The sequence below is a fragment of the Macaca fascicularis genome, chromosome 1 (genome assembly GCF_037993035.2).
Source record: "Macaca fascicularis isolate 582-1 chromosome 1, T2T-MFA8v1.1".
In the NCBI taxonomy this organism is placed as follows: domain Eukaryota; kingdom Metazoa; phylum Chordata; class Mammalia; order Primates; family Cercopithecidae; genus Macaca; species Macaca fascicularis.
This window is the reverse complement of record NC_088375.1, coordinates 100,198,691-100,223,784: the sequence shown is the minus strand read 5'-3', so window position 1 is coordinate 100,223,784 and position 25,094 is coordinate 100,198,691. Positions and strand designations below refer to the sequence as shown.

General features: G+C 42.1%; 1 protein-coding gene across 8 annotated transcripts in view; it reads right to left on the bottom strand.

Moving 5' to 3' along the window:
* CD244 (CD244 molecule) overlaps positions 1-25,094 on the bottom strand; it is a 33,195-nt gene that overhangs the window by 4,330 nt on the left and 3,771 nt on the right. For 2 of the 8 annotated variants that reach the window (XM_065543482.2, XM_065543496.2), the window contains exons 2-6: positions 7,003-7,320; positions 6,630-6,920; positions 4,413-4,523; positions 3,924-3,991; positions 1,685-1,756 (exon numbers count right to left, since the gene is read on the bottom strand). In XM_065543482.2, the coding sequence (XP_065399554.1) occupies positions 1,685-1,756; positions 3,924-3,991; positions 4,413-4,523; positions 6,630-6,920; positions 7,003-7,320 (860 nt within the window). The remainder of the gene's footprint in view (positions 1-1,684; positions 1,757-3,923; positions 3,992-4,412; positions 4,524-6,629; positions 6,921-7,002; positions 7,321-25,094) is intronic. The other 6 variants (XM_045399173.3, XM_074039172.1, XM_065543497.2 and 3 more) reach the window with 3 other exon arrangements.

Sequence of the window (25,094 nt, the reverse complement as noted above, 5' to 3'; positions counted from 1 at the left end):
GGGTTTCACCATGTTGGTCAGGCTGGTCTCAAACTCCTGACCTCGTGATCTGCCTGCCTCAGCCTCCCAAAGTGCTGGGATTACAGGCATGAGCCACCGCACCCGGCCCCTTCTCTAACTCTTTTAACACTCCTATAAAATAGGAATGATCATAATTTGCCCCATGCCACAAATGAGGCTCCAAAAGGATAAATAGCCCAAGTCAGGCAGTGCATACACAGTAGAAGCAGAATCCAAACCCAAGACTCTCCAGGGCTCTTTCCTCAACATCTCAATGCCTCCCTTTGGCAACTTGCCTTCCTTCCCTAGACCTGAATCAGGTGTCCTCTAACTCAGGTAACCATCCTCCTTTTAAGATGCTCCAGAGGAGGATTCTCATTCTCACCCAACACCATAGTTTGAGAGGAGCCCTTTCTTGCACTGATACAAGTTCCTCTTGTTGGAGTTCATGTGGCTAAAACTAGAGAAATGGCAGATATCAAGCACTCTTATAATCAGATTTTCTTTGCCCCACAACTCAGCCACCAAACTGAAGATGGTGCTGTTTCAGGTCTCAATTTTTTTTTTTTTTTTTTTTTCTATTTTTTTTTAAGCCATTTTTATCAGAAAGTATTTTATTACTGGCCACCAGGAGGCAGTGTTTCCCTTGGGAGAGACGTCCCAGCCTGGGTTATCAATGTCATTTTAGCCATCAATATTAAAGGACACTTCTCCAGTTTATGAGTGAATTTCTCTAATCCCAGAATATCAGAGGTGGAGTATGAGGAGGTGCAATGGAGACTCAAAAACGCTTTGGCTCAGCTCTGCCACTACCTAGCTATGTAGCCTTGAGTTATCAGTTGACCTGAGTCTCAGTTTCCTCATTGTGATATGGAATGTAGACCACATCTAAAGTATTAGAACTAGTTTCATGAGGCTGTTATGTGAGACTTAGTAAGCAAATATGGCCGGGTGCAGTGGTGCACACCTGTAGTCCTAGCTACCCAGGAGGAAGCTGAGGTGGGAGGATCACTTGAGGCTGGAAATTCAAGGCTTCTTCAGTAAGCTATGATTCTACCACTGCACTCAGCCTGGTAGACAGAATGAGATCCCGTCTCATAATGGGTGTACCAAAAATCTCACAAATCACCACTAAAGAACTTACTCATGAAACCAAATACCACCTGTTCCCAAAAAACCTATGAAAATAAAAAATAAATCAATAAAGAGACCCTGTTTCTAAACAATAAAATTTTTAAAAAGAAAAGAAAATGGACATTATTGCTAAGTCATAAGAAGATAAAAGAGACCAATGCAGATTCATTCTTTCCTGAAAATGAATATAATAGGGAATAGGGATAAAAAGTGCAAGAGCCCCAAGTGCTAGAGGCAGCAGCAGGGCAAGAAAGCAGAAGTTGAGTCCCCTAACCAGGTTTCTGCTCCTATAGACTTTATCTGGGCCAGACCTTCTACCAGACGCGGAAGAAGAAGGAATGCCCACATCAGGCTTCCCAGCTGTGTTAAGATGCTCCACAGTCACATGGATCTTTTCAAATCATGTGTTAATGCAACTGAAGTCAAGCTATCTTCTGGATTCCAAGAGCACTAAGGTCTTATTCTGCCATTCAAGGGTGTGAGTTTCGGGGGGGGCACTAGGAAACCCCAGAGATAGGTATGGAATGGACTAGAGAAACTAGAGAGGTACCTGGGACTGGATCATAGAGTAGATGGTGCTGCCCCCTCCAGGAAAAGTCTGCTCCTGCTCCTGCTCCTGCTCCTGCACAAGAAATAGGGATGGGGTAACGTGAGCAGACAGCTAGGTCAGTCCAGATTTAGACTGAGCAGGGGAAAACAGCACAAAGAAGAGGGGCTTTCAGGAGCCTGGGAGGGAGGTGGCAGGACTGAGGAGAGTCATTGATCCTCCCAGGATGGGGAAAGACAGAAAGAAGAGCAGTTCCGGTGAAGCCATTAGTATCAGGAGCAAAGAACCACCCAGGTGTGAGGGATTCCAGCAACCCTGCCCAAAGAGAATGCTGTCACTTTCTTTCCTTTACTGACTTAGAAACTCTTCCTTGCAAAGCTCTGAGTAGGGCTGTTATCTGAGCCTTATGTCAGAGCACTGGAATTCAGAAAGTTTAAACATTTCAAAGACCACACACAGGTAAGCCCTCTCTAGATCATCTTCAGTGTCACTTTGCCCGTGACCTCAAGCCAGCCCCCTGGGCAGCTACAGTGCTGGGTACAGCCCTGAACCCAAGGGCCAAAGCAGGGAGCAGGGAGCAGGGAGCAGCGCTTCCTGCTTCCCTTTTCTTGTTCTTGCCCCTTAGGAAATCGGTGGTGGAGGTATTTCATGCTGCTGGCCACTGAAAGCATATTGCCAGTTGGATAGGAGCCAGTGGAGCCCAGCAGGTTTCATTAGGCAAGGTGCAAGCTAAATTCCTGGAAGCAAGAAGAAGCTAAGAGGAGCAGAGAACTGTCAGCTGTCCTTAGAGGCTGGAGAGTCATGGGCATCTGACAATGTCAATAACTTCATTTGTGTTTTAAAATACTGCAAGAGTTTGTTGCTTTTCTCTCCTGTCCAGACTCATCTGAAGTGTTTCTAGAAAGATTAGAGCTGGGTCTCAAAGTGAGACCACATGAAACTTGAGATTTAGGCCTTCAAATTGGAACCCTGAGACAATAGGGAGAGGCCAGAGAGGGCTGAGGCCAGACAGGGAGGAGCTCTTGAGTCAGAAGTAAGCTAATAGGACTGAATCCCCAAGATGTTTCCTTTGCACTAAGTTGTTTCTCCCCCTGTGGTCTCCTAAACTCAAGTCATCTTCTTTTTGGAAAAACAGATTATTTGTAGCAAGCAGCACCCGCGCATCATTGGCTGTGGGTAGATTCACATGCTCTCAGGAATTTGCACCAGAGTCTGGTAGCAGTGAGACAAACAAAGTTCCCTTTTATTTTTCACATTCCAATAGCCACTGCTTTATTTTTCACATTCCCATAGCCACCGCTGGGGCCAAAACAAAACAAAACAGGCGTGGGGAACTGCCCTAACTGCCTCTGAAACCAGACCCAGGAGAGGATGCTTGCCTGCTCTGCGAGGCTGCACAGGGCCTCACGTATGTGGCCAGCGCGGAAGAGCCCCACCACATGTGCTTGCTACGTGGTGCTGGGTCTCCGCAGCCAAGCGCCAGGGGGCAGTGGAAAGAAGACATTTCCGCCCCACTTCACCCCCCAACTTCCTGCCAGCAGTTTGGTAGGCCCCATTAGAGCTTTCCCCTGGGCCTGTCACCACATTAGCCCTGAGCAGGACACAGCAGCAGGGGCATCTGCAGGCCCTCTGCAATTTCCTCCTCTTCTAATTCTTGGATGACGGGCAGAGTTGGCCACTGCCTGCCACAGAGAGCAGGCGAGAGGCTCCTGGAGGAACCCACTCAGGCTGGTGGGCTTTGTGCCAGGCTGGTTACTCTAATACCTCAGCCACACTCAGGCCTCTTCTCCCAAAAGGCTGTGAATGCAGCCCATTGAGCCAGCTACAAAACTGTTATGCTTTGGCTGGTCACACTTCCCAGCCTGTGTCACCATTAAGGGACTCATGAATGCAAGCCCTGACTCATTGGGAAAAAGAATTTGTGGTCAGACAACAAATACCACAGCAGCACTCTGCCTCTGCCATTGATTTCTGTTGTGCTCCATCCCTTCTCAGCAGGTGCAATATTGCACCAAGAAGCCCCTTCAGCCTCCCTTTCATCTTCTCTGCTCCTTTTGTTTCCTCTTTTCCTCCATTGCCAGAACTAGGAAGCAAGTGGAGAAAAGATAGTTGGGGAAGGGCTGAGGGTCACATCAAGAAGACAGTTGTTCAGTCCTTTTTGTCCCTCTTCTCTGTATAACCATCATTGAAAGAGCATTTTCCAAGCCAATTGAGAGCGACCCCAGCCTCTGGGACAACATACTTTATTTCTCCTGGTTTTCAGATCCTTGACCTCTTCATAAATTGTCAAAAATTCCTTGGGACAGGTCTCTGAGGGAGGAAGAAAACAAAGAGCAGAACTGCAGAAACTTTCAGAAGGGCTTTTGCTTCTAACAGGCCCCACCTCCACCCCAAATGGCCAAACCTTAAAGAAGGTTCTAGAAAGGAGGCAGGTTAGTGCTCTTCCCAGGAACCCCAAAGAGCACAGAGGCAGCAACCAAACTGCCCCTCTCATGCTTCCTCCCAAACCAGCTGTCTGCAGGGAAATCTGCACATTGGGGATCAGAAAGCATGAACGAGGAGAGAAAGCCTGGCGGCCTGCATGCCCCCTGCCACCACGCATATGCATATACCAAAGCTCGCTGAGGAAAAGGAGATGCTGTGCTCCCAGACACATCCCACTGGAGGCAGGACCAAGTCACAGGATCCGAGGCCTCAGGCAGAAGCATCACCCCAAGGACCTTCCACTCACCTGATTGCTTCCCCTTCCTCTTTCTCCTCCACACACAGAAGCAGACAAGGGTGCCAAGGAACAGTGTGCTTAGAATCACGATGATCACCAAAAACGGCCAAAATCTGAATTCTGAGGAATACAGAAGGCATGAGGTCTGAGCTGCCAGCTCACTCTCTTCTTCCTTCCCATCTGCCTACTGCAGGGGCTGCCTCAAAACCCACTCTTTTCTGTGGTGTGGTTGATCACACTCTGTGAACTCACCATCAAGGTTTTCTCTTTGCTCATTTGGGTAACCTCCTCTGAGTGATGCCAAGAGCATGGATATTAATAGCAGACAGGCCTGGCTCAAATTCTAACTCTGTGAGCTCTGCACTATTTATTTAACCTCTCTGGGCCTCTCAAGTCATCTTCTTTTTGGAAGATACCTCAGAGCCTCTCAGATTTTCTCACCTGTAAAAGGGGATAACGTTATCTACCTATGGGGGTTAATTACATGATCTAATACAGTTGGCCCTCCAAAGTTTTGAGTTCCACAACTGTAGATTTAATGAATTGTGGATCCAGAATATTCAGAGGAAAAAAATTGCATCCATATTGAATATGTAGACACTTCTTTCTTTGTCATTATTCCCTAAACAATACAGTATAACAACAATTTAAATAGCACTTACATTGTATCAGACATTATAATTAATCTGAGATTATTTAAGTAAGGTATACAGAAGGATGTGCATAGGTTATATGCAAATACTGCACCTGTTTATACCAAGGACTTAAATATTCGTGGATTTTGGCATCTGTGGTTATGGCATGGGTCCTGGAACTAATTCCCCATGGATACTGAGGGACATGTAAAGCATCTAGCACAACAAATGTTACATTTATCCATTCATTTGTTTTTAACTCAAAAAATACTCATTGTCCAGGCAAGTTTTCCATCTCTCTTTTCCACTATTCCTGCCTTCATGGTTCTTCCTCATTTGAGCTTCTACTTAAAACATTTGTGTCAAACATGTAGCCTGATACATAATCCAGCCAATGAGAGGAAGGGAAAGGAATTAAGGGTTCCGAGGTACTTATTATCATCCCCATTTTACCCAAGGGGGGAAAAATTGAGACTCAGAGAGGTTCATGAATCTGCCAGAGATCACAGAGCTTTTTTTGGTTTTTTTAATTTATTTATTAGGGATGGGATTACACCATGTTGTCCAGGCTGGTCTCAAACACCTGGACTCAAGTGATCCACCTGCCTCAGCCTCCCAAAGTGCTAGGATTACAGGTGTGAGTCACCACACCTGACCTCTAAGAGATCACAGAGCTTCTGAATGATGAAGCTGGTGTCCCAGTTCAGTGGCGCGATCTCGGCTCACTGCAACCTCCGCCTCCCGGGTTCAAGGGATTCTGCTGCCTCAGCCTCCCGAGTAGCTGGGATTACAGGTGCCAGCCACATGCCCAGCTAATTTTTGGTAGTTTTAATAAAGACAGGGTTTCACCATGTTGGCCAGGCTGGTCTCAAACTCCTGACCTTGTGATCCACCCTCCTCGGCCTCCCAAAGTGCTGGGATTACAGGCATGAGCCACTGCTCCCAGCCTGCCTCAGTCTTGTTTATTTTTTGTGCAAAAGTACTTATTTTAGTTGCCCTTACTTGGCTGTAAGTTCCTTATTAATGAGAACTGTATTTTTTTTTTCCTATAGTGCCCATGCTGCTGGCATATGAAGTCTCTGTTTATATAATAAAAAGTTGTGGAAAGTGAACTCAGGTAACTCGTAGGATGAGCGTAAGCAACAACCCAAGAACTCATCTAGGTATCCCTGGGATCATTCTCATGCTCCCGCTCCAGGCTACTGCTGCACAGTATAGTTACCTCTTGAACTATGTGGCCTGGAGAAAGTTATCACTCAAGAGGAGAGAACAGTTCTCCATCAGCCTCTCTCAGGAAGAAAATAATGTTCAGGAGCCATTTCAGGACTGTCACTCACCAAAAAACTGTGCCCTCCCTCTGCAGAAGAAAAGCTTGCATCTCCCAGAAGGAAACAGGGATAACTTTTTTTCCAGAGTAGGATAGCTTTACAGGAACTATGTGCTTGGAGGCCAGGACTCCCCTGGGAAGGGCTACAAGGCACTGGGAGAGGAAGCCAAGGGATTTTATCTCATACCACGTCTGTCTTACACATGAGCCTGGTTGTGGGTCCAAACCTTCAGCCCTTGTTATAGCCCAGTGTGTTCCACTTACCGTGATGGGCATTCTGACAGTCCTGAGTGAGATTCAGGGTGTGGCTTTCCCAGCTAACAGGATTGCTGACGTTGCAGGTATATGTGTGCGTGCCATTAATTTCAACCTCCTCCTCCAGGTAGGTGAGGTTCCCTGCTGTCTGGATCAGCTTGCTGCCTCTGTACCAAGCATAGGTCACATTGTCATCCCTGGAGACCAAGCAGGACAGAGCCACTTGGCACCTCCCTCTGTCCAGGATCTTGCCCTGCCCCTGTAGGCGGGGTTTCTCAACTTTATCTGGAAGCAGAGATGCTGATCAGAAGGGCATGGAAATACAGAAATTAGAGGCCTACAGGAATCAGAGAGGGCAGTATGAGCAGTCCTGGAGACTTACCAAATACAAAAACCTGGAACATGGCTCTCTGAACTTGTCCCATCGTATTGGTGACCTCCAGGCAGTAGAGGCCACTGTCCTGCTGCTGAGCTGCCTTGATGAGAAGAGTCGAGTTCTTGATTATAAAACTGAATCTATTGTTGAAGGTATTGGAAGGCGAAGAGCCATTCTCCCACTGCAATATCTGACGAAATGTATTTTGTGAGGGCAGCCACATCTTCCACTGAACATTGTAAATCTTTGTCTGTATGCTGTTTGGTTGTAACTGAAGGGGCATTCCCAAGATGCTAAACACATTGTCAGCTGATCCCTGGCATCCTAGGAAAGAGAACCCAAGCTGAAAGTAGCGGGAAGAGTGAGCAATGTGGGCAGCTGGATGTGATTTCCCTTAAGCCAATAGGTTGGGGATGGGTATGAGGAGCCCAGAGCCTAGGAGCACCTTAAAGTGTATCCCCCCATCTGCCTCCCCTTGTCCCCAAGCTCTTTGTCCCTAGTCTGAAGGATCCCATAGACCAATAGCTAAAATCTTGAGTACTTACTATGTGACAGGCAGGTTTCGCACTTTATACATTTTAACCGTTTAAGTTAAAAGGAATAAAATGGTGAAAATGTACAAATGTTTTATACATTTTAACTATTTAACTTAACAATGACCCTTATCCCCATTTTATAGGTGAGGAAACTGAGTTAGAAAGAGCTTAAGTAACTGGCTTAAGTTACACAGTGAGAATGATGAGCCTGAAACCTAGTCAGTTTGGTGTTGTTTTTGTTTTCTTTTGTTTTGTTTGTCAGAGACAGGGTCTCACTCTGTCACCCAGGCTGAAGTGCAGTGGCACAATCACAGCCCACTGCAGCCTTGAACTCCTAGGCTTGAGGTGATCCCCCCACCTCAACTTCCCTCGTAGCTGGGACTACAGGTGCATGCCACTGCACCCAGCTTATTTGTTTATTCTTTGTAAAGACAGCAGTTTGACTTCAGAGGATAAATTCTTAACCATGATGTTATAAACACCACATCTAATGTGACTCCCTCCAAGCAGTGCTGAGGCAACTACTAATGGAAAGTAGTGACTGTCAGAAATTCTGAAGGGTCAGGCCCAGGAAGAATGACCCTCCAAGCTGAACTCATGACCCCTCAACTGTCCTCTCAGAGAGCTGAATACATAATCCTCTCTCGTGGCACTTGGCACACTGGATTTTGGTCATTACTCATTGATGTTTGCCAGTTTTTCAGTGATCAGAAAGTCTCCACAAAAATTTCTCCCTAGAAAACAATTTTTAAAATAAAACTACACTTCCCAGGTAGATCCCAGCACTTCCCTGTCAATGAATCCAGATGAGACCTAATGAATATGGGGGTGTGACAACCTGGAGCAATTCAGTGCAGGCAGTGTACAAAACTGGAAGTTTCTACAGCCAGTTTTAGCAACGAAGCTATGTGGCATGGCCCAGTAGGTACAGTAAATTAAAAAGTCTCTCTGGGTGAGTTGGAGTGGGTCAGGGAGGGTTTGGAGGAGAGAATAGGAGATGGAGAGAGTTTTACAAGTGGCTCTGTTAAAATGGACGCTATTAAGAAGTAAGCAATGGAGAGAGAGGGGTTTTTAGATGTCCAGTGCATTATGAATGCACTCTCTCCAAGCCACAGCTTCACCCTGGCATTTTCTCAAGAGACTAAGTAAATAATTAAAGGACTTGTAATACTATTTGTTTGATGAAATATGTTTCTTTGATCTTGATGTTCCTAAGACTAAAACACATAGGTTCCCATTTATATTTATATGACTTGTACTGGCTCTGCCCATTAGCAAACCAAAAGCTTCTCCAAAGTAGAGACTGTGCTGTGCATCTCTGTGTCTCTGTCTCCCACAGTCCTAGCACTATTTATGAGAACAGGTCAACCTACCAGATATTGCACAAAGACCCTGAGAACAAAGGTGAATGGAAAAAATCATTACTAAACTTACAAGAAGGACATAAACTGTCCTCATCAATCATTCAGTCCTTACTGAGTCCCACTCTAATCCAGCCCCTGAAGAGGCAGGGCCTCTTCACGTATAAGACGTGATTCCTGACTCCAGAGAGTTTGTGATCTGGAAATGGAACACTTTCATTCTACAGCATCTCCTTAACGGTTGATATAAAGAATCATCTGAGGAATTCTAATTATGTAATGAAAATCCAGGTTAAGACTTGCTAACAAATCCTCCCACTAAAAATAACTCGAAAAAAAAGGAACAACATGTAAAAGCACATTGTTAAAGTTATCAGAGAGTTTACAAAGCAGTGAAAAATTACGGGGCCAAGATCTGGAAGAAGGAAACTCAGAGAGGTGAGACCAACATTTCTGACGGTTGTTCCCTGGAGGCATCTTCTGATTCCATAAATGGCAGCTAAAAGGCTGAGAAGCTGAGCAGAGCTCACAATAAAACTCAAGGAACTAAGAGAACATGGAGTTCAGGCCCCTCCTGTTAGAAAGTGGGTATACCTAAAATCCATCGGTGTTGAGGTTGGTACCACAGAGGGCTATACACTAAGAGTAAGAGTGAACGAGAAATGAACAGCCCTCGCAGGAACTGAAGCTCAGTTTTGAATCATCACAACCCTGGATTGAACTAATGATCTGGAATCTCTAGTAGCCCTAAGCTAGCTGCCCACTAGAAGCAAATATAAGTTATGACTAGAGGAAAATAACATCAACCAGAGCATTAAATTATTTCTAGAATTTTTCGTGCACAATATCCGAAATGAAATGAAGTATAAGAAAAGGAAACATGTCCAAAAACCAAAACAAGAATAGAGACAATAGAAACCAATCAACAGGGCATCTACATAATAGAGTTGTCAGTCATAAACTTTAAAGTAATCATGTCTAATATGTTCAAGGAAATAAGACATAAGTTTAAGAATTTCAGCAGAGAACTAGCATGATCGAATGCAAAAATAACCATGTCCTTGCAATGTGACTTTGCAACTCCTTCCATCATCAAGAAATGGGGTTCATTTCCCTGTCTCTTGGAACTGGGCTGGTCTTCATGATGAAACGCAGCAAAAATTATGTCTGCCAGTTCTAAGCCTAGATCTGAAAAGGCATTGCACATTTCTACTTGTTCTCTTGGAACCTCATCTGGCTGACATGTGAACAAGCCTAAAATAGCCTGCTGGAGAATAAGAGATCACATGATACAGAGATAAACCAATACAGCTAAGGCCATTCTAAATCAGCCACCCCTGGCCTGGTGCGGTGGCTCATGCCCATAATTCCAGCACTTTGGGAGACCAAGGAGGGCAGATCACTCGAGGTTGGGAGTTTGAGACCACCCTGGCCAACATGGTAAAACCTTGTCTCTACTAACAATACAAAAATTAGCCAGGCGTGGTGGCACACGCTTGTAACTCCAGCTACTTGGAAGCCTGAGGCACGAGAACCTCTTGAACCCGGGAGATGGAGGTTTCAGTGAGCCAAGATATCATGCCACTGCACTCTAGTCAACGTGACAGAGCAAGACTTAATCTCAAAAAACAATAAAAAATAAATAAATGAATCAGCCATCTGTGGTCTGGCAGCTGACCACACATGCATGACTGCTGCAAGAGGGAACCAAAAGAACCACCTAGCTAAGCCCAGCCCAAATTGCCAACTAGCAGAATCACTAACTAAATAGGTAGTTGTTTCAAACTACTGGATTTTGGAGTGGGTCATTATGCAGCAATACTTACCTGAAATTGGATTTTTAAAGAATTAAATGAAAATTACAGAAATAAAATGTAAAATAACTGTAAAACAAACTCAATTGAAGGGTTTAAAAAGTCATTTAGATGCCATTGAAAAGAGAATTAGAAAACTGTTATAAAATATCCAGAGTGAAGTAAAGAAAAACAAAAGGATAAAAATACACAAGAAGGAGTGTAAGAGATATTTGAGATATAGCAAAAACAAGACCCCTAAACTAAGTGTAATTGGAAAGCAAGGAGACGGGAGAGGAAAGAGGAACTGAGCAAAAGAGATAACAGATAACAATTTCCCAAAACTGACAAAAGCCATCAAGATAGACTTGTAAAATGTGTTACAAACCCCAAGCAAGATCAAAACAAACCAACAAGCTGGGCGCAATGGCTCATGCCTGTAATCCCAGCACTTTGGGAGGCCCAGGCAGATGGATCACCTGAGGTCAGGAATTTGAGACCAGCCTGGCCAATATGACAAAACTCCATCTCTGCTAAAAATGCAAAAATTAGCCAGGCATGGTGGTGCACGCCTGTAATCCCAGCTACTTGGGAGGCTGAGGCAGGAGAATCACTTGAATCCAGGAGTGGAGGTTTCAGTGACCCGAGATCGTGCCATTGCACTCCAACCTGGGCGACAAGAGTGAAACTCTGTCTCAAAAAAAAAAGAAGAAGAAAAAAAAAACAAACCAATGAACAAAAGACAACTTCTCAAAACATCAAAAAAAAAAAAACATGGAAACCAAAGATAAATAGAAAAATCGTAAAATAGCCAGAGTGGGGGAAAACTAAATTCCCTTTACAAAATAAACAACTTAGCTGACATTTCAGCAAAAATAATAAAAAGCAGAAGATGATGGAATGGTATCTTTTTTTTATTTTTCCATAGGTTATTGGGGTACAGGTGGTGTCTGGTTACAAGAGAAAGTTCTTTAGTAGTGATTTGTGAGATTTGGTGCACCCATCACCCGAGCAGTATACACTGCACTCTACTTATAGCCTTTTATCCCTCACCGCCTCCCACTTTTCCCCCCAAGTCACCGAAGTCCATTGTATCATTCTTATGCCTTTGCATCCTCATAGCTTAACTCCCACATATCAGTGAGAACATACGTTGTTTGGTTTTCCAAGGAATGATATATTTAAAGTGCTGAAAGAAAATAACTGCCTATCTAGAATTTTATACCGGTGAAGAAGTACTTCAAAGACGAAGGCAGACACAGTGGCTCATGCCTGTAATCCCAGCGCTTTGGGAGGTTGAAGCAGGTGAATCACTTGAGGTCAGGAGTTCGAGACCAGGCTGGCCAACATGGCAAAACCTCATCTTGACTAAAAATGCAAAAATTAGCTGGGCGTGGTGGCACGCGCCTGTAATCCTAGCTACTCAGGAGGCTGAGGCATAAGAATCACTTGAACCCGGGAAGTCAAGGCCAAGACTTGTGCCACTCCCCTCCTGCCTGGGCAAAAGAGTGAGACTCTGTCTCAAAAAATCATAATCTTTTTAAATGAAGCTGAAATAAAGACATTTTTAGAAAAAATTAAAAACTGAAAGAATTTGTCACAAAAAGGCTTGCAGTAAAGGAAATACCAAAGAATGTTCTTTACATATAAAGAAAATGGAAACTCGGGCACAAGAAGTGAAGAGCAATAGAAATAGATGTAATTTGTGACAATAAAAGTTGGGAGATAGAGCTGTATAGGAGTTTTTTATACTATTGATAAGAAATTGGTATTAATTCAAAAGATATTGTTGAAGCTATTCATTGTAATACCTGTAGTAACCATTGAGAAAATAACAAAATGTACAGAAAAAGAAATAAGAAGGGAATCAAAATGATGCAGCACAAAATATCAATTTAATACAAAAGAAGGCAGTAATGGAGAAAATGAGGGATAAAAAAGACATAAGATGTATATAAAATATACAGAAATAGAAGGAAATGTCATCATTAGAAAAGGACCAATTAAGTAGGAGTAAACAATCATCTTCAGTTTCCATGCATATAACAAGTTTAAAATAAATAAAATAATATTTGAAAGAACTAAAAGGAGACGTAAATCCACAATCATAGTTGCAGAGTTTTATTACATTGTCTCTCTAACTGACATAAGAAGAAAACAAAAAAACAATAAGGCTATAAGAATTTGAAGATCATTAAACCAATATATATTAATTATATATAAAACAATTATCCTAACAATTGCAGAATACACATTCTTTTCAAGTGCACATGCAATATTTACCAAAGTATTTTTGTAATTTTATTTTATTTTATTATTATACTTTATGTTCTAGGGTACATGTGCACAACATGCAGGTTTGTTACATATGTATACATGTGCCATGTTGGTGTGCTGTACCCATTAACTCGTCATTTACATTAGGTATATCTCCTAATGCTATCCCTCCCCACTCCCCCCACCCCACAACAGGCCCCGGTGTGTGATGTTCCCCTTCCTGTGTCCAAGTGTTCTCATTGTTCAATTCCCACCTATGAGTGAGAACATGCCATGTTTGGTTTTCTGTTCTTGCAATAGTTTGTTGAGAATGATGGTTTCCAGCATCATCCATGTCCCTACAAAGGACATGAACTCATCCTTTTTTATGACTGCATAGTATTCCATGGTGTATATGTGCCACATTTTCTAAATCTAGTCTGTCATTGATGGACTTTTGGGTTGATTCCAAGTCTTTGCTATTGTGAATAGTGCAGCAATAAACATACATGTGCATGTGTCTTTATAGCAGCATGATTTATAATCCTTTGGATATATACCCAGTAATGGGATGGCTGGGTCAAATGGTATTTCTAGTTCTAGATCCTTGAGGAATCGCCACACTGTTTTCCACAGTGGTTGAACTAGTTTACAGTCCCACCAACAGTGTAAAAGTGTTCCTATTTCTCCACATCCTCTCCTGCACCTGTTGTTTCCTGACTTTTTAATGATTGCCATTCTAACTGGTGTGAGATGGTATCTCATTGTGGTTTTGATTTGCATTTCTCTGATGACCAGTGATGATGAGCGTTTTTTATGTGTCTGTTGGCTGCATAAATGTTTTCTTTTGAGAAGTGTCTGTTCATATCCTTTGCCCACTTTTTGATGGCGTTATTTTTTCTCTTGTAAATTTGTTTGAGTTCTTTGTAGGTTCTGGCAATTAGCCCTTTGTCAGATGAGTATATTGCAAAAGTTTTCTCCCATTCTGTAGGTTGCCTCTTCACTCTGATGGTAGTTTCTTTTGCTGTGCAGAAGCTCTTTAGTTTAATTAGATCCCATTTGTCAATTTTGGCTTTTGTTGTCATTGCTTTTGGTGTTTCAGACATGAAGTCCTTGCCCATGCCTATGTCCTGAATGGTATTGCCTAGGCTTTCTTCTAGGGTTTTTATGGTTTTAGGTATAAAATTTAAGTCTCTAATCCATATTGAATTAATTTTTGTATAAGGAGTAAGGAAGGGATCCAGTTTCAGCTTTCTACTTATTGCTAGCCAGTTTTCCCAGCACCATTTATTAAACAGGGAATCCTTTCCTTATTTCTTGTTTTTGTCAGGTTTCTCAAAGATCAGATGGTTGTAGATGTGTGGTATTATTTCTGAGGGCTGTGTTCTGTTCCATTGCTCTATATCTCTGTTTTGGTACCAGTACCATGCTGTTTTGAGTACTGTAGCCTTGTAGTATAGTTTGAAGTCAGGTAGCATGATGCCTCCAGCTTTGTTCTTTTGACTTAGGATTGTCTTGGCAATGTGGGCTTTTTTTTTTTTTTTTTTTTTTTTGGTTCCATATGAACTTTAAAGTAGTTTTTTCCAATCCTGTGAAGAAAGTCTTTGGTAGCTTGATGGGGATGGCATGGAATCTATAAATTACCTTGGGCAGTATGGCCATTTTCACGATATTGATTCTTCCTATCCATGAGCATGGAATGTTCTTCCATTTGTTTGTGTCCTCTTTTATTTCATTGAGCAGTGGCTTATAGTTCTCCTTGAAGAGGTCCTTCACATCCCTTGTAAGTTGGACTCCTAGTTATTTTATTCTCTTTGAAGCAATTGTGAATGGGAGTTCACTCATGATTCGGCTCTCTGTTTGTCTGTTATTGGTGTATAGGAATGCTTGTGATTTTGCAGATTGATGTTTTATCCTGAGACTTTGCTGAAGTTGCTTATCAGCTTAAGGAGATTTGGAACTGAGATGATGGGGTTTTCTAAATATACAATCACGTCATCTGTAAAGAGGGACAATTTGACTTCCTCTCTTCCTAATTGAATACCCTTTATTTCTTTCTCTTGCCTGATTGCCCTGGCCAGAACTTCCAACACTATGTTGAATAGGAGTGATGAGAGGAGTGCATCCCTGTCTTGTGCCAGTTTTCAAAGGGAATGCTTCCAGTTTTTGCCCCATTCAGTATGATATTGCCTGTGGGTTTGACATAAATAGCTCTTATTATTTTGAGATACGTTCCATCAATACCAAATTTATTGAGAGTTTTTAGCATGAAAGGCTGTTGAATTTTGTCAAAGGCCTTTTCTGCATCTGTTGAGATAATCATGTGGTTTTTTGTCTTTGGTTCTGTTTATATGCTGGATTATGCTTATTGATTTGCGTATGTTGAACCAGCTTTGCATCCCAGGGATGAAGCCCACTTGATCATGGTGGATAAGCTTTTTGATGTGCTGCTGGATTCGGTTTGCCAGTATTTTATTGAGGATTTTTGCACTGATGTTCATCAGGGATATTGGTCTAAAATTCTCTTTTTTTCTTGTGTTTCTGCCAGACTTTGGTATCAGGATGATGTCGGCCTCATAAAATGACTTAGGGAGGATTTTCTCTTTTTCAAACTCAATCAAAACTGCTCAACTACATGGAAACTGAACAACCTGCTCCTGAATGACTACTGGGTACATAACGAAATGAAGGCAGAAATAAAGATGTTCTTTGAAACCAATGAGAACAAAGTTACCAAAGTATTATCATGTGCTATGCATTAAAACAAGTGTCAACAAAGTTCAAAGTATTGAAATCATATGAATTATGAGTAGAATTAAATAAAAAATCAATAACAAAAATAAGTGGAAAATCTCTGAATGTTTAAAACATAAGCTACATATTTCTAAAAACCCATGAGTCAAAGAATAAATGAAATGAAATTTGGAGAAAAATTTAGAGCTAAGTGATAATGAGTATCAAATGTGCAATATAGCTAAAGCACTGTTTAGAGGGAAATTTATAGCTTTAAATTTGTATGTTAGAAAAAAAAGAATGTTTGCAAGTCAATAATGCAAGATTCAATCTCAAGAGACCAAAAAGAAAAAGAAATAGTAATTCAAATAATGATGATGATGATGATAACCCAACGAAAGGAGAAAGGAGAAAATAAAGGTAAGAGCTAACCTCAATAAAATAAAAAGCAAATGTACAATAGAGAAAATTAGCAAAGTCAAAAGTAAGTTCATTAAATAAAAGTGTTAAAATGTATATATCTGGTGCTTTGGAGGTGCCAACACCACCTAGAGTCTCTTGCTATCAGCCATAGTTAACCCCACCGTGTTCGTTAATATAGCCGTTGACTATGAACCCTTGGACTGTGTCTCCTTGGAGCTGTTTGCAGATAAAATTCCAAAGGTAGCAGAAAATGTTTGTGTTCTGAGCGCTGGAGAGAAATGATGTGATTATAAGAGCTCCTGCTCTCACAGGATTATTGTAGAATTTATGTGCCAGGATGTTGACATCACACACCATAATGGCACTGGTGGCAAGTTCATCTATGGGATGAAATTTGATGATGAGAACTTCATCCTGAAGCATACCGGTCTTGGCATCTTCTACATGACAAATACTGGACCCAACACAAAGAGTTCCCAGTTTTTCATCTACATTGCAGAGACTGAATGGATGGATGGCAAGAGTGTGGTATTTGGCAAATTGAAAGGGGGCATGAATATTGTAGACACCATGGAGCCCTTTGGGTCCAGGAATGGCAAGGCCAGCAAGAAGATCACCATTGCTGAGTGTAGACAACTTTAATCTGATATGAATCAAAAGACCCTCATTCCAGAGAAGTTCCTGCCTCAGATTCTAGAGAAAGAAATGCTGCACAGAGAGACCAAGAAGAATCTGAACAGACAGGCCTTGCTGAGTTTCTCCACTCAGCCTATTAATATGAAATCATACCCTTTTTGTCCAGTCACATTTCTACAAGGTTGTCAGTCATGCCTATGAAATGAAGTCTCCACAAAAACCCAAGAGGACTGGGCTTGGAGAGCCTCCAGATAGCTGAACACGTGGAGATTCCTGGCAGGCGGTGTGCCCAGGGAAGGCATGGAAGCTCCATGTCCCTTCCCCCATACCTTGCCCTATGTCATCTCTTCATCTGTATTCTTTGTAATATCTCTTATAATAAATCAGCAAACATAAATGTTTCCCTGGTTTATGTGAGCCACACCAGCAAATTAATTGAACCTAAAGGAGTGGGTTATGGGAACCTCAAGTGGAAGCTGGTTGGTCAGAAGTTCTGGAGGCCCAGACTTACAACTGGTGTGGTGGAGGGGCGGTGTTGGGGACTGAGCCCCCAAACTCTGTGGTCCAACACTGTCTCCAGTTAGTGTGTGAACTGAATTGGAGAACACCCAGCTGGTGTCCACTGTAGAATCCATTATTCAGTTTGTTGTGAGGAGAAATCCACCTCCCTGCATTTGGTCACGGAAGTCTTCTATGTTGATGATTGTTGTTATTTTGATGTGGGAGCAGAGGAAAAATGTGGTTGGAGAGGTTTGTTCAAAACAACAAACATTCACATTTGTACCCATCTCTTTTTTTTTTATTTTACTTAAGTTCTGGGATACATGTGCAAAACGTGCAGGTTTGTTACATAGGTATACAGGTGCCATGGTGGTTTGCTGCACCTATCAACCCGTCATCTAGGTTTTAAGCCCCATGTGCATTAGGTATTTGTCCTAATGCTCTCTCTCCCCTTGGTCCTCACCCACTAACAGGACCTGGTGTGTGATATTCCCCTCCCTGTGCCTATGTGTTCTCATTGTTCAACTCCCACTTTGAGTGGGAACACGTGGTGTTTGGTTTTCTGTTCCTGTGTTAGTTTGCTGAGAATGATGGTTTCCAGCTTCATCCACGTCCCTGCAAACTCAGGAACAAAAAAAAGGATTCCATAATTACCTCTTTCAATCGACATTGTACTGGAGGTCATGGCTAGTTCAACAAAACAAGGAAAATGGCCAAAGGGAATAAAAATTAGAAATGTATATGTGAGGCTGGGTGTAGTGGTTGACGCCTGTAATCCCAGCACTTTGGGAGGCTCACCTGAGGTCAGGAGTTCGAGACCAGTCTGGCCAACTTAGTGAAACTCCGCCTCTACTAAAAACACAAAAATTAGGTGGGTGGGTGGCAGGCACCTGAAATCCCAGCTACTCAGGAGGCTGATGCAGGAGAATTGCTTGAATCTGGGAAGCAGAGGTTGCAGTGAGCCAAGATGGCACCATTGCACTCCAGCCTGGGCAACAAGAGCAAAACTCTGTCTCAAAAAAAAAAAAAAGAAAGAAAAAAAGAAAAAAATGAATATGTGAAACTGTCATTATTCACAAACTATATACCTGTGTATATAGGAAACCCAGAGGAATATATGAAAATCTATTTGAGTGTAGAAGTCAGTTTGGCAAAATTGCTAGGTATAAGGTCAATATAGAAAAATCATTTTTATTTCTATATGTTAGTACAAACAGATAGAAAATGAAATTTTGAAAACAATACTAATTACAGCAGCACAAAAAAATTAAAATATATAGAAATAATTTCAACAAGCAATATTTAAGACCTATACACCTATTGCAACAAAAGATTTCTGAGAAAAAATTAAAGAGCTAAATAAGCGGAAGAATATAGCATGGTTTTTATGGTAAGACTTAATATTGCTAAGATGTCAATTCTTCCTAAATTAATGTATAGATTCAATAGAATTCCAATAAAAATTATTGCAGATTATTTTTATAGAAATTAACAAGTTGATTCTAAAACTTATGTGAAAATGTAAAAGACATAGAATAGCCAAAGCAATCTTGAAGAAGAACAAAGCTAGGTTTTCATTACCTAATATCAACATGTATCGTAAAACTTCAGAAATTAAGATAGCATTCAGTATTGCAAGGATTGAAAAGTAGTTGATGGAATATAATAGTCTAGAAATAGACCCTGTATGTGGGAAAAGACACTAACTGTTTTTCCTCTGGTTTCACACCACAACAATCAACACAGAAGTGACCAATGTGTGGGGAGTTTTCCCACGCACCAAGCAAGCAATCAGTTCTTCAGTGGACACCAACTGGATGTCCTCTAACTCAGTTCAATTCTGACACTATCTACCTGTAGATATCTACCAGATGCCAATTGCAAGCTCCAGAATTGTTTTACCCACGCTTCTGACCAACTGGTTATAAATTGGGTTTCCCGTTACTCCCTCCTTGGGTTCAATTAATTTGTTAGATGGCTCACAGAACGCAGGGAAACACTTACATTTACCGGATTATTACAAAGGGTACATACGAAGAGATGCATAGGGCATGGTGTAGGGGAAGGGAAACAAAGTTTCTGTGCCCTCCCAGGGTGTGCCACCCTCCAGGAACCTCCACATGTTTAGCTCTCTGAACCTCATTCTTTGGGTTTTTATGGGGGCCTCAATAAGTGGGAATGATTGACCACTGGCCATCAGTGATCAGCTTAACCTTCAGTCCCTCTCTTTTTCCTAGAGTTTGGGGATGGGCTCAGAGTCCACTATTCCAAACCTGCCTTGGTCTTTCTGGTGACCGGCCCCTATCCCGAAGCTACCTACAGGCTGCCAGCCATCAGTCACTTCATTAGCCTACAAAAACACATCACTTCGGAATTTCTAAAAGTTTTAGGAGTTGTATGTCAGGAAAGGAGGTTGAAAAACAAATATATATTTCACAATATCACACAAACCAACACATATTTGATGTTTTCAACAAATGGTGCTGGGTCCAATTGATACCTATAAGAAAAAAAAACCTTGATATCTCCCTCATATCATATACAAAAATTAATTTTAAATAAATCATAAATTTAAATATGAAAGCTAAACCTATAAAGCTTCTAGAAAAAAGCACAAGAGAATATCTTCTACATCATGAGATAGACAAATGTTTCCTTTTTTATTTTTACATTTTAATCTATTTTTGTGTTTATTTTGAGACCAGATTACAAGACTGGCTAATTTTTGCATTTTTGGTAGAGATGGGGTTTCACCATGTTGCCAAGGCTTGTCTTGAACTCCTGGGCTCAAGTGATCCACCCACCTTGGTCTCTCAAAGCGCTGAGATTACAGGCATGAGCCACTGCAGCCAGCCAACAAATGTTTCTTTAACAGGACAAAAAAAAAAAAAACACTAACCATGAAAGAATATTGATAAATTGGACTTCACTAAAACTTAGAACTTCTGTTTGGTGAAAGACAACATTGAGAGAGTGAAAAAGCAAGCCACAGACTGGGAGAAAATGTTTGCAACACATAGATCTGAAAAAGGGCTCATATCCAGAATATATAAAGAATTCCATCCATAATAGACTGATGACAATAATCAATAATAGACTGCAAATCAATAATACACTGATGACAATAACCACAAAAAAAGCAACAGACTTGGGCAGGCATTTTACGAAAGAGAATATCCAATATCCAATAAGCATGCAAAAGGGTGCCCAACATCATTAGTTATCAGAGAACAATGAGATTACGCATTCCCACCAAAATAGCTAACATTTAAAGGTCTGAAGGTTGGGCGAAGCAGCTCAAGCCTGTAATCCCAGCACTTTCAGAGGCCGAGGCGGGTGGATCGCTTGAGGCCAGAAGTTGGAGGCCAGCCTGGCCAACATGGTGAAACCCCATATCAAAAAAAAAAAAAAATTAGCTGGGCGTGGCAGTGCACACCTGTAATCCCAGCTACTTGGGAGGCTGAGGCAAAAGAATCACTTAAATCTGAGAGGTGGAGGTTGCAGTGAGCCAAGATCACACCATAGAACCCCAGCCTAGGCAACAAGAGTGAAACTCTGTCTCAAAAAAAAAAAAAAAAAAAGAAAATCTGATGTTTATATCCACTAAAAATATGTACAAGAGTGTTAATAATGGCTTCAGTCAAATAATTCAAAATGAGAAAAAATCCAAATGTCTATCACAATTGGATGAGCAAATAAATCATGTTATAGTCTTATGGAATATTACACAGCAACGAAAAAGAAAAGCTATTTTCCTGGCAATAATGTGGATGGATCTCACCACAATGATGAGTATTAAGGAAGCCAGACTCCAAAGAGTACATAGTGAATTATTTCATTGATGTAAAGTTTAAAATCAGGAAAAACTAATCTATGGTGAGGGAGGTTAGAATGTGGTTACCCTTGCGGGAGGGCGGTTATCAACTTGAAGGAGCAAAAAGGAACAACTGGGTGCTAGAAATGTGTTACATCTTGATGTGGGTAGTGTGAATATGTACTTAAGCATATAAAAGTTCATGAAGTTGTTGATTTAAACTTTGTACAGACAGCTGTGAGTTATACCTCGATTAAAAAAAACAGAAAAGGAGTAATGACTACCTCTCACTGCACTGTTCTGACCATTAAACTAAGATGTACTTTGATAAAAGCAAAGTATGACCTGCCATTGTGGAAACATTACCATAGCAAGTGAATTTGTAGATTTCCTCACTCATCTCAGCTAAACCCAACTCTTAGCTAAATATCAGAAAAGCCTGGGAGGCAGGGGTTGCAGTGAGCCATGACTACACCACTGCACTCCAGCCTGGGTGACAGAGAAAGACCCTGTCTTGAAAAAAAAAAACAATGAAAAAGAAAGATAGACCTAAAACAGCCAACTGAAATGCAATATGGAATGTGCTATGGATGTGTGCCCAGGATGTAAGGCAAGCATAAGAAAAGCATGTTTTCCGCTGTCCGGCAGAATTAGGAGTGGCTGCCCGGAGGAGGTGGGTGGGAGCTGCCATTGAAAGAAAAAGCCAAAGCCTGCCTGGTGGATGCAGAAAGGAACAGGGAAGGGGGTTATTGTGGACACAGCAGTAGCATGTTTAGGGGAACACACAATCCATGTGTGGCTTATGGGTCTGGTAAAGACAGAGCAGGTTTGGAGAGTGAGGTGATGGAACATGAGTTTAATTTTTAGGTGTTTTGTGGTGGTTTTTTTTTTTTTTTTTTTTTTTGAGGCGGAGTCTCGCTCTGTAGCCCGGGCTGGAGTGCAGTGGCCGGATCTCAGCTCACTGCAAGCTCCGCCTCCCAGGTTTACACCATTCTCCTGCCTCAGCCTCCCGAGTAGCTGGGACTACAGGCGCCCGCCACCTCGCCCGGCTAGTTTTTTGTATTTTTTTAGTAGAGACGAGGTTTCACGGTGTTCACCAGGATGGTCTCGATCTCCTGACCTCGTGATCCACCCGTCTCGGCCTCCCAAATGTGGTGGTTTTATTTTATTTGTATCTTTTATAAAATTGTGAGAGGTAGCACAAATATTAAAAGGTACTTAAATATAAAGGTACTGTATAATGAATAATAACGTAAACTCCCATATAATCCACCAGTAGATCAGAATGTAGAGTACTACGTAGAAGAAGGTTGTGCTCTGCTATTATAAAACTGAATAGGAATCACACAGGAAAATGGTTAAGTTACTGCCTAGACTTCTTTTTTGTTTGTTTGTTTGTTTGTTTGTTTGTTTTTAGACGGAGTCTCTCTCTGTCACCCAGACTGGAGTGCAGTTGCGCAATCTCGGCTCAATGCAACCTCTGCCTCCCTCGTTCAAGTGATCCTCCTGTCTCAGCTTCATGAGTAACTGGTACTACAGGTACCTGCCACCAGCCCCAACTAATTTTTTTTTTTTTTTTTTTTAAGTAGAGACAGGGTTTTGTTGTATTGGCCAGGCTGGTGTTGAACTCCTGACCTCAAGTAATCCACCCTCCTCAGCCTCCCAAAGTGCTGGCGTGAGCCACCACTCCCAGCCATAGACTTCTAAATACTTGAAGAACAAAGTGTGTGATCTACAGTCCTCATGCTACACTGCCTTTGGGGTTTTTTTTAAAATTATGCCATTATATTTTATTTTTATGTAATATTATATTAGTTTATACACTTAAGACTGGTTTGTCTGCAGATAAAAAGGAGCTAGAGAGAACACCAGGTGTTGTTTTGATTTGTTGGTTTGATTTTTTAACTGGAAGGAAACTACTAAAGGTAGAAAGCCCGCAGAAAAGGAGCAGCTGAAGAAAGATCAGGGATGTCTTCATGGACAGCAGGTCCCAGATGACTTCTGAAAGAAGCTCTGGTGCCCTGAGCACATAGGAAAGTATGTTCAAGGACTGCAGAGGCAAATGTGGTCATTTACAGGAGTAGATGAAGTACATTGACACTGGAGAATTGCTGGCAAGGCTGGCAGAATCCCTAACTTGTGCTTCAGTTTTCTTAAAGAAGGAGGTTGTTGGTTTGTGGAGGCTGGGATAGTGGAACAGGGTCTTGAAGAGATGACGAAGGTGTGGAATTCTCCCACCTTTTGGGGAACAGGAGAAGCTATGGGCCAGAAATGAGGATTCCCAGGACACTGAGAGTCCAGCTGGGGTTGGAGATTATGAATCTGTAGCCGCTCTTTGTTGCTGAATTTTCTCCTGTAGCCCCCAACAGTCCAGTGTGGGAAGAAGGAAGACGGTTGGAATGAGTTTCCATGGACGGCCTGGAAGGGGTGGTGCCGGAGCAGGGGTGCAGAGCAGATACGGTGAAAAGGCAAGTAGACAAGTCATTATGTCCAGGGTATTGTGACTGATACAAAAAGACCTCAGTTTCTGTCCCAGGGGTGTACACACACCAGACAGGGGAGACGAAATGCTAGTATGAAAACATAACTTCAACACAAGTTCTCACACATTTAGTGAGGCATAGAGGAGGACGCTACAAGTGAAAATTGTTTAGAGGAAAGAGGCCACAGTCCAGGAAGGCCCCGGGCCCCTGTCACTGCTGTTGCTACTGCTCGGCGGCTTTGGGGGCCTCTTTCCGGTGGTTAAGAACGGATGAGGTGAACTAGTAACTCTGAAAGGGAGGGTAGAGGGCAGATGGTTAACTCCACTGCAGCCTCAGGAAGAACAGAGGATGGTCAAGGACAGAAGTACGGAGGATGGTGAAGGAGACAATCTGATCCAGCAGCAGTGAGTCTCGTTCAGCCCTGAGCCCATGTGCAGAGCTCTGAGTCAGCTCAGCTTCCTCCAACCTGGACTTGCCAGTCGGAGGAAAGTGTGGGGCCTGAGCACCTGGGAGAAGGAGCACGGAAGGGTCTCAGAGCAAGCGGAACTTCCACCAGTCAACAAATAGATGTTAAGGTTTTCTCAGCTAGGGCTTGTGCTACCAAGCTTGGGGTGAAGGCATCAAAAGATGTACCTGCTAGGGACTGAGCAAATAGACCCCAGTGAGATTCCAAAAGTACTGGGGCAATCCAGCTTTAGTCAGGGCAAAATCATAAGATAGATAAAGTATCCTACAGGGCCCACATCCCATTTCTTTCTTCCTCTCTATTTAGCTTCATACTGACCATATTAACTCCCCTCGTCAGGTAATACAACCTGTTTACCTCTGTCAAAACTCACCTAGCCCAAGTCCCACTCTGCATTAGTTAACCAAATCATCTCATATGTCATACTCTTTCTCCATGATAACAAGTGCATCTGCCTTTCCTGTTTCCCATCCAAACCCCATGCATCCCTGGCTTTTCTGAGCTCTTTCCTCTGCTTCAATTGTCCTCCTACTTTGTACCTACCTCCTAAACTCTTATTTATTCTTCAAGGCCAGTTCCCCAGTGTTCCTACCTAGAAGGAATCTTCATCTTCTTAGCTCCTTTTTTATTCTAAAGGTATCTTGCCTGTTAATGACATGTAGCATTTCCATTTTCCCTTATAGTTGTAATTATACATACCTATTTTCCTCTGTCTGAAAGATTCTTAAGGGTAGAATAGACATCTGTTTCATCTTTGTTTCCCCCACAAAACCTTGCATAGTTCTTGGACCATAATAAGGGCTGGGGAAAAAGTATATGAATAAGACCTCAAAAGCACAGGTAACAAAAGCAAAATAATCAAATGGTATTATAGCAAACTAAAAAAAATCGTGTACAGTAAAGGAAACAATCCACAGAGTGAAAAAGCAACCTATAGAATAGAAAAAAAAAATTGCAAACTATGAATCCTACAGGCAACTAATATCCAGAATAGACAAGAAATTCAAACATCACAACGGCAAAATGAACAACCCAAGCAAGGGCTTCATGAATTCATTTAAATTAGTTAATTCAACAATGCATCTCACATAACTCC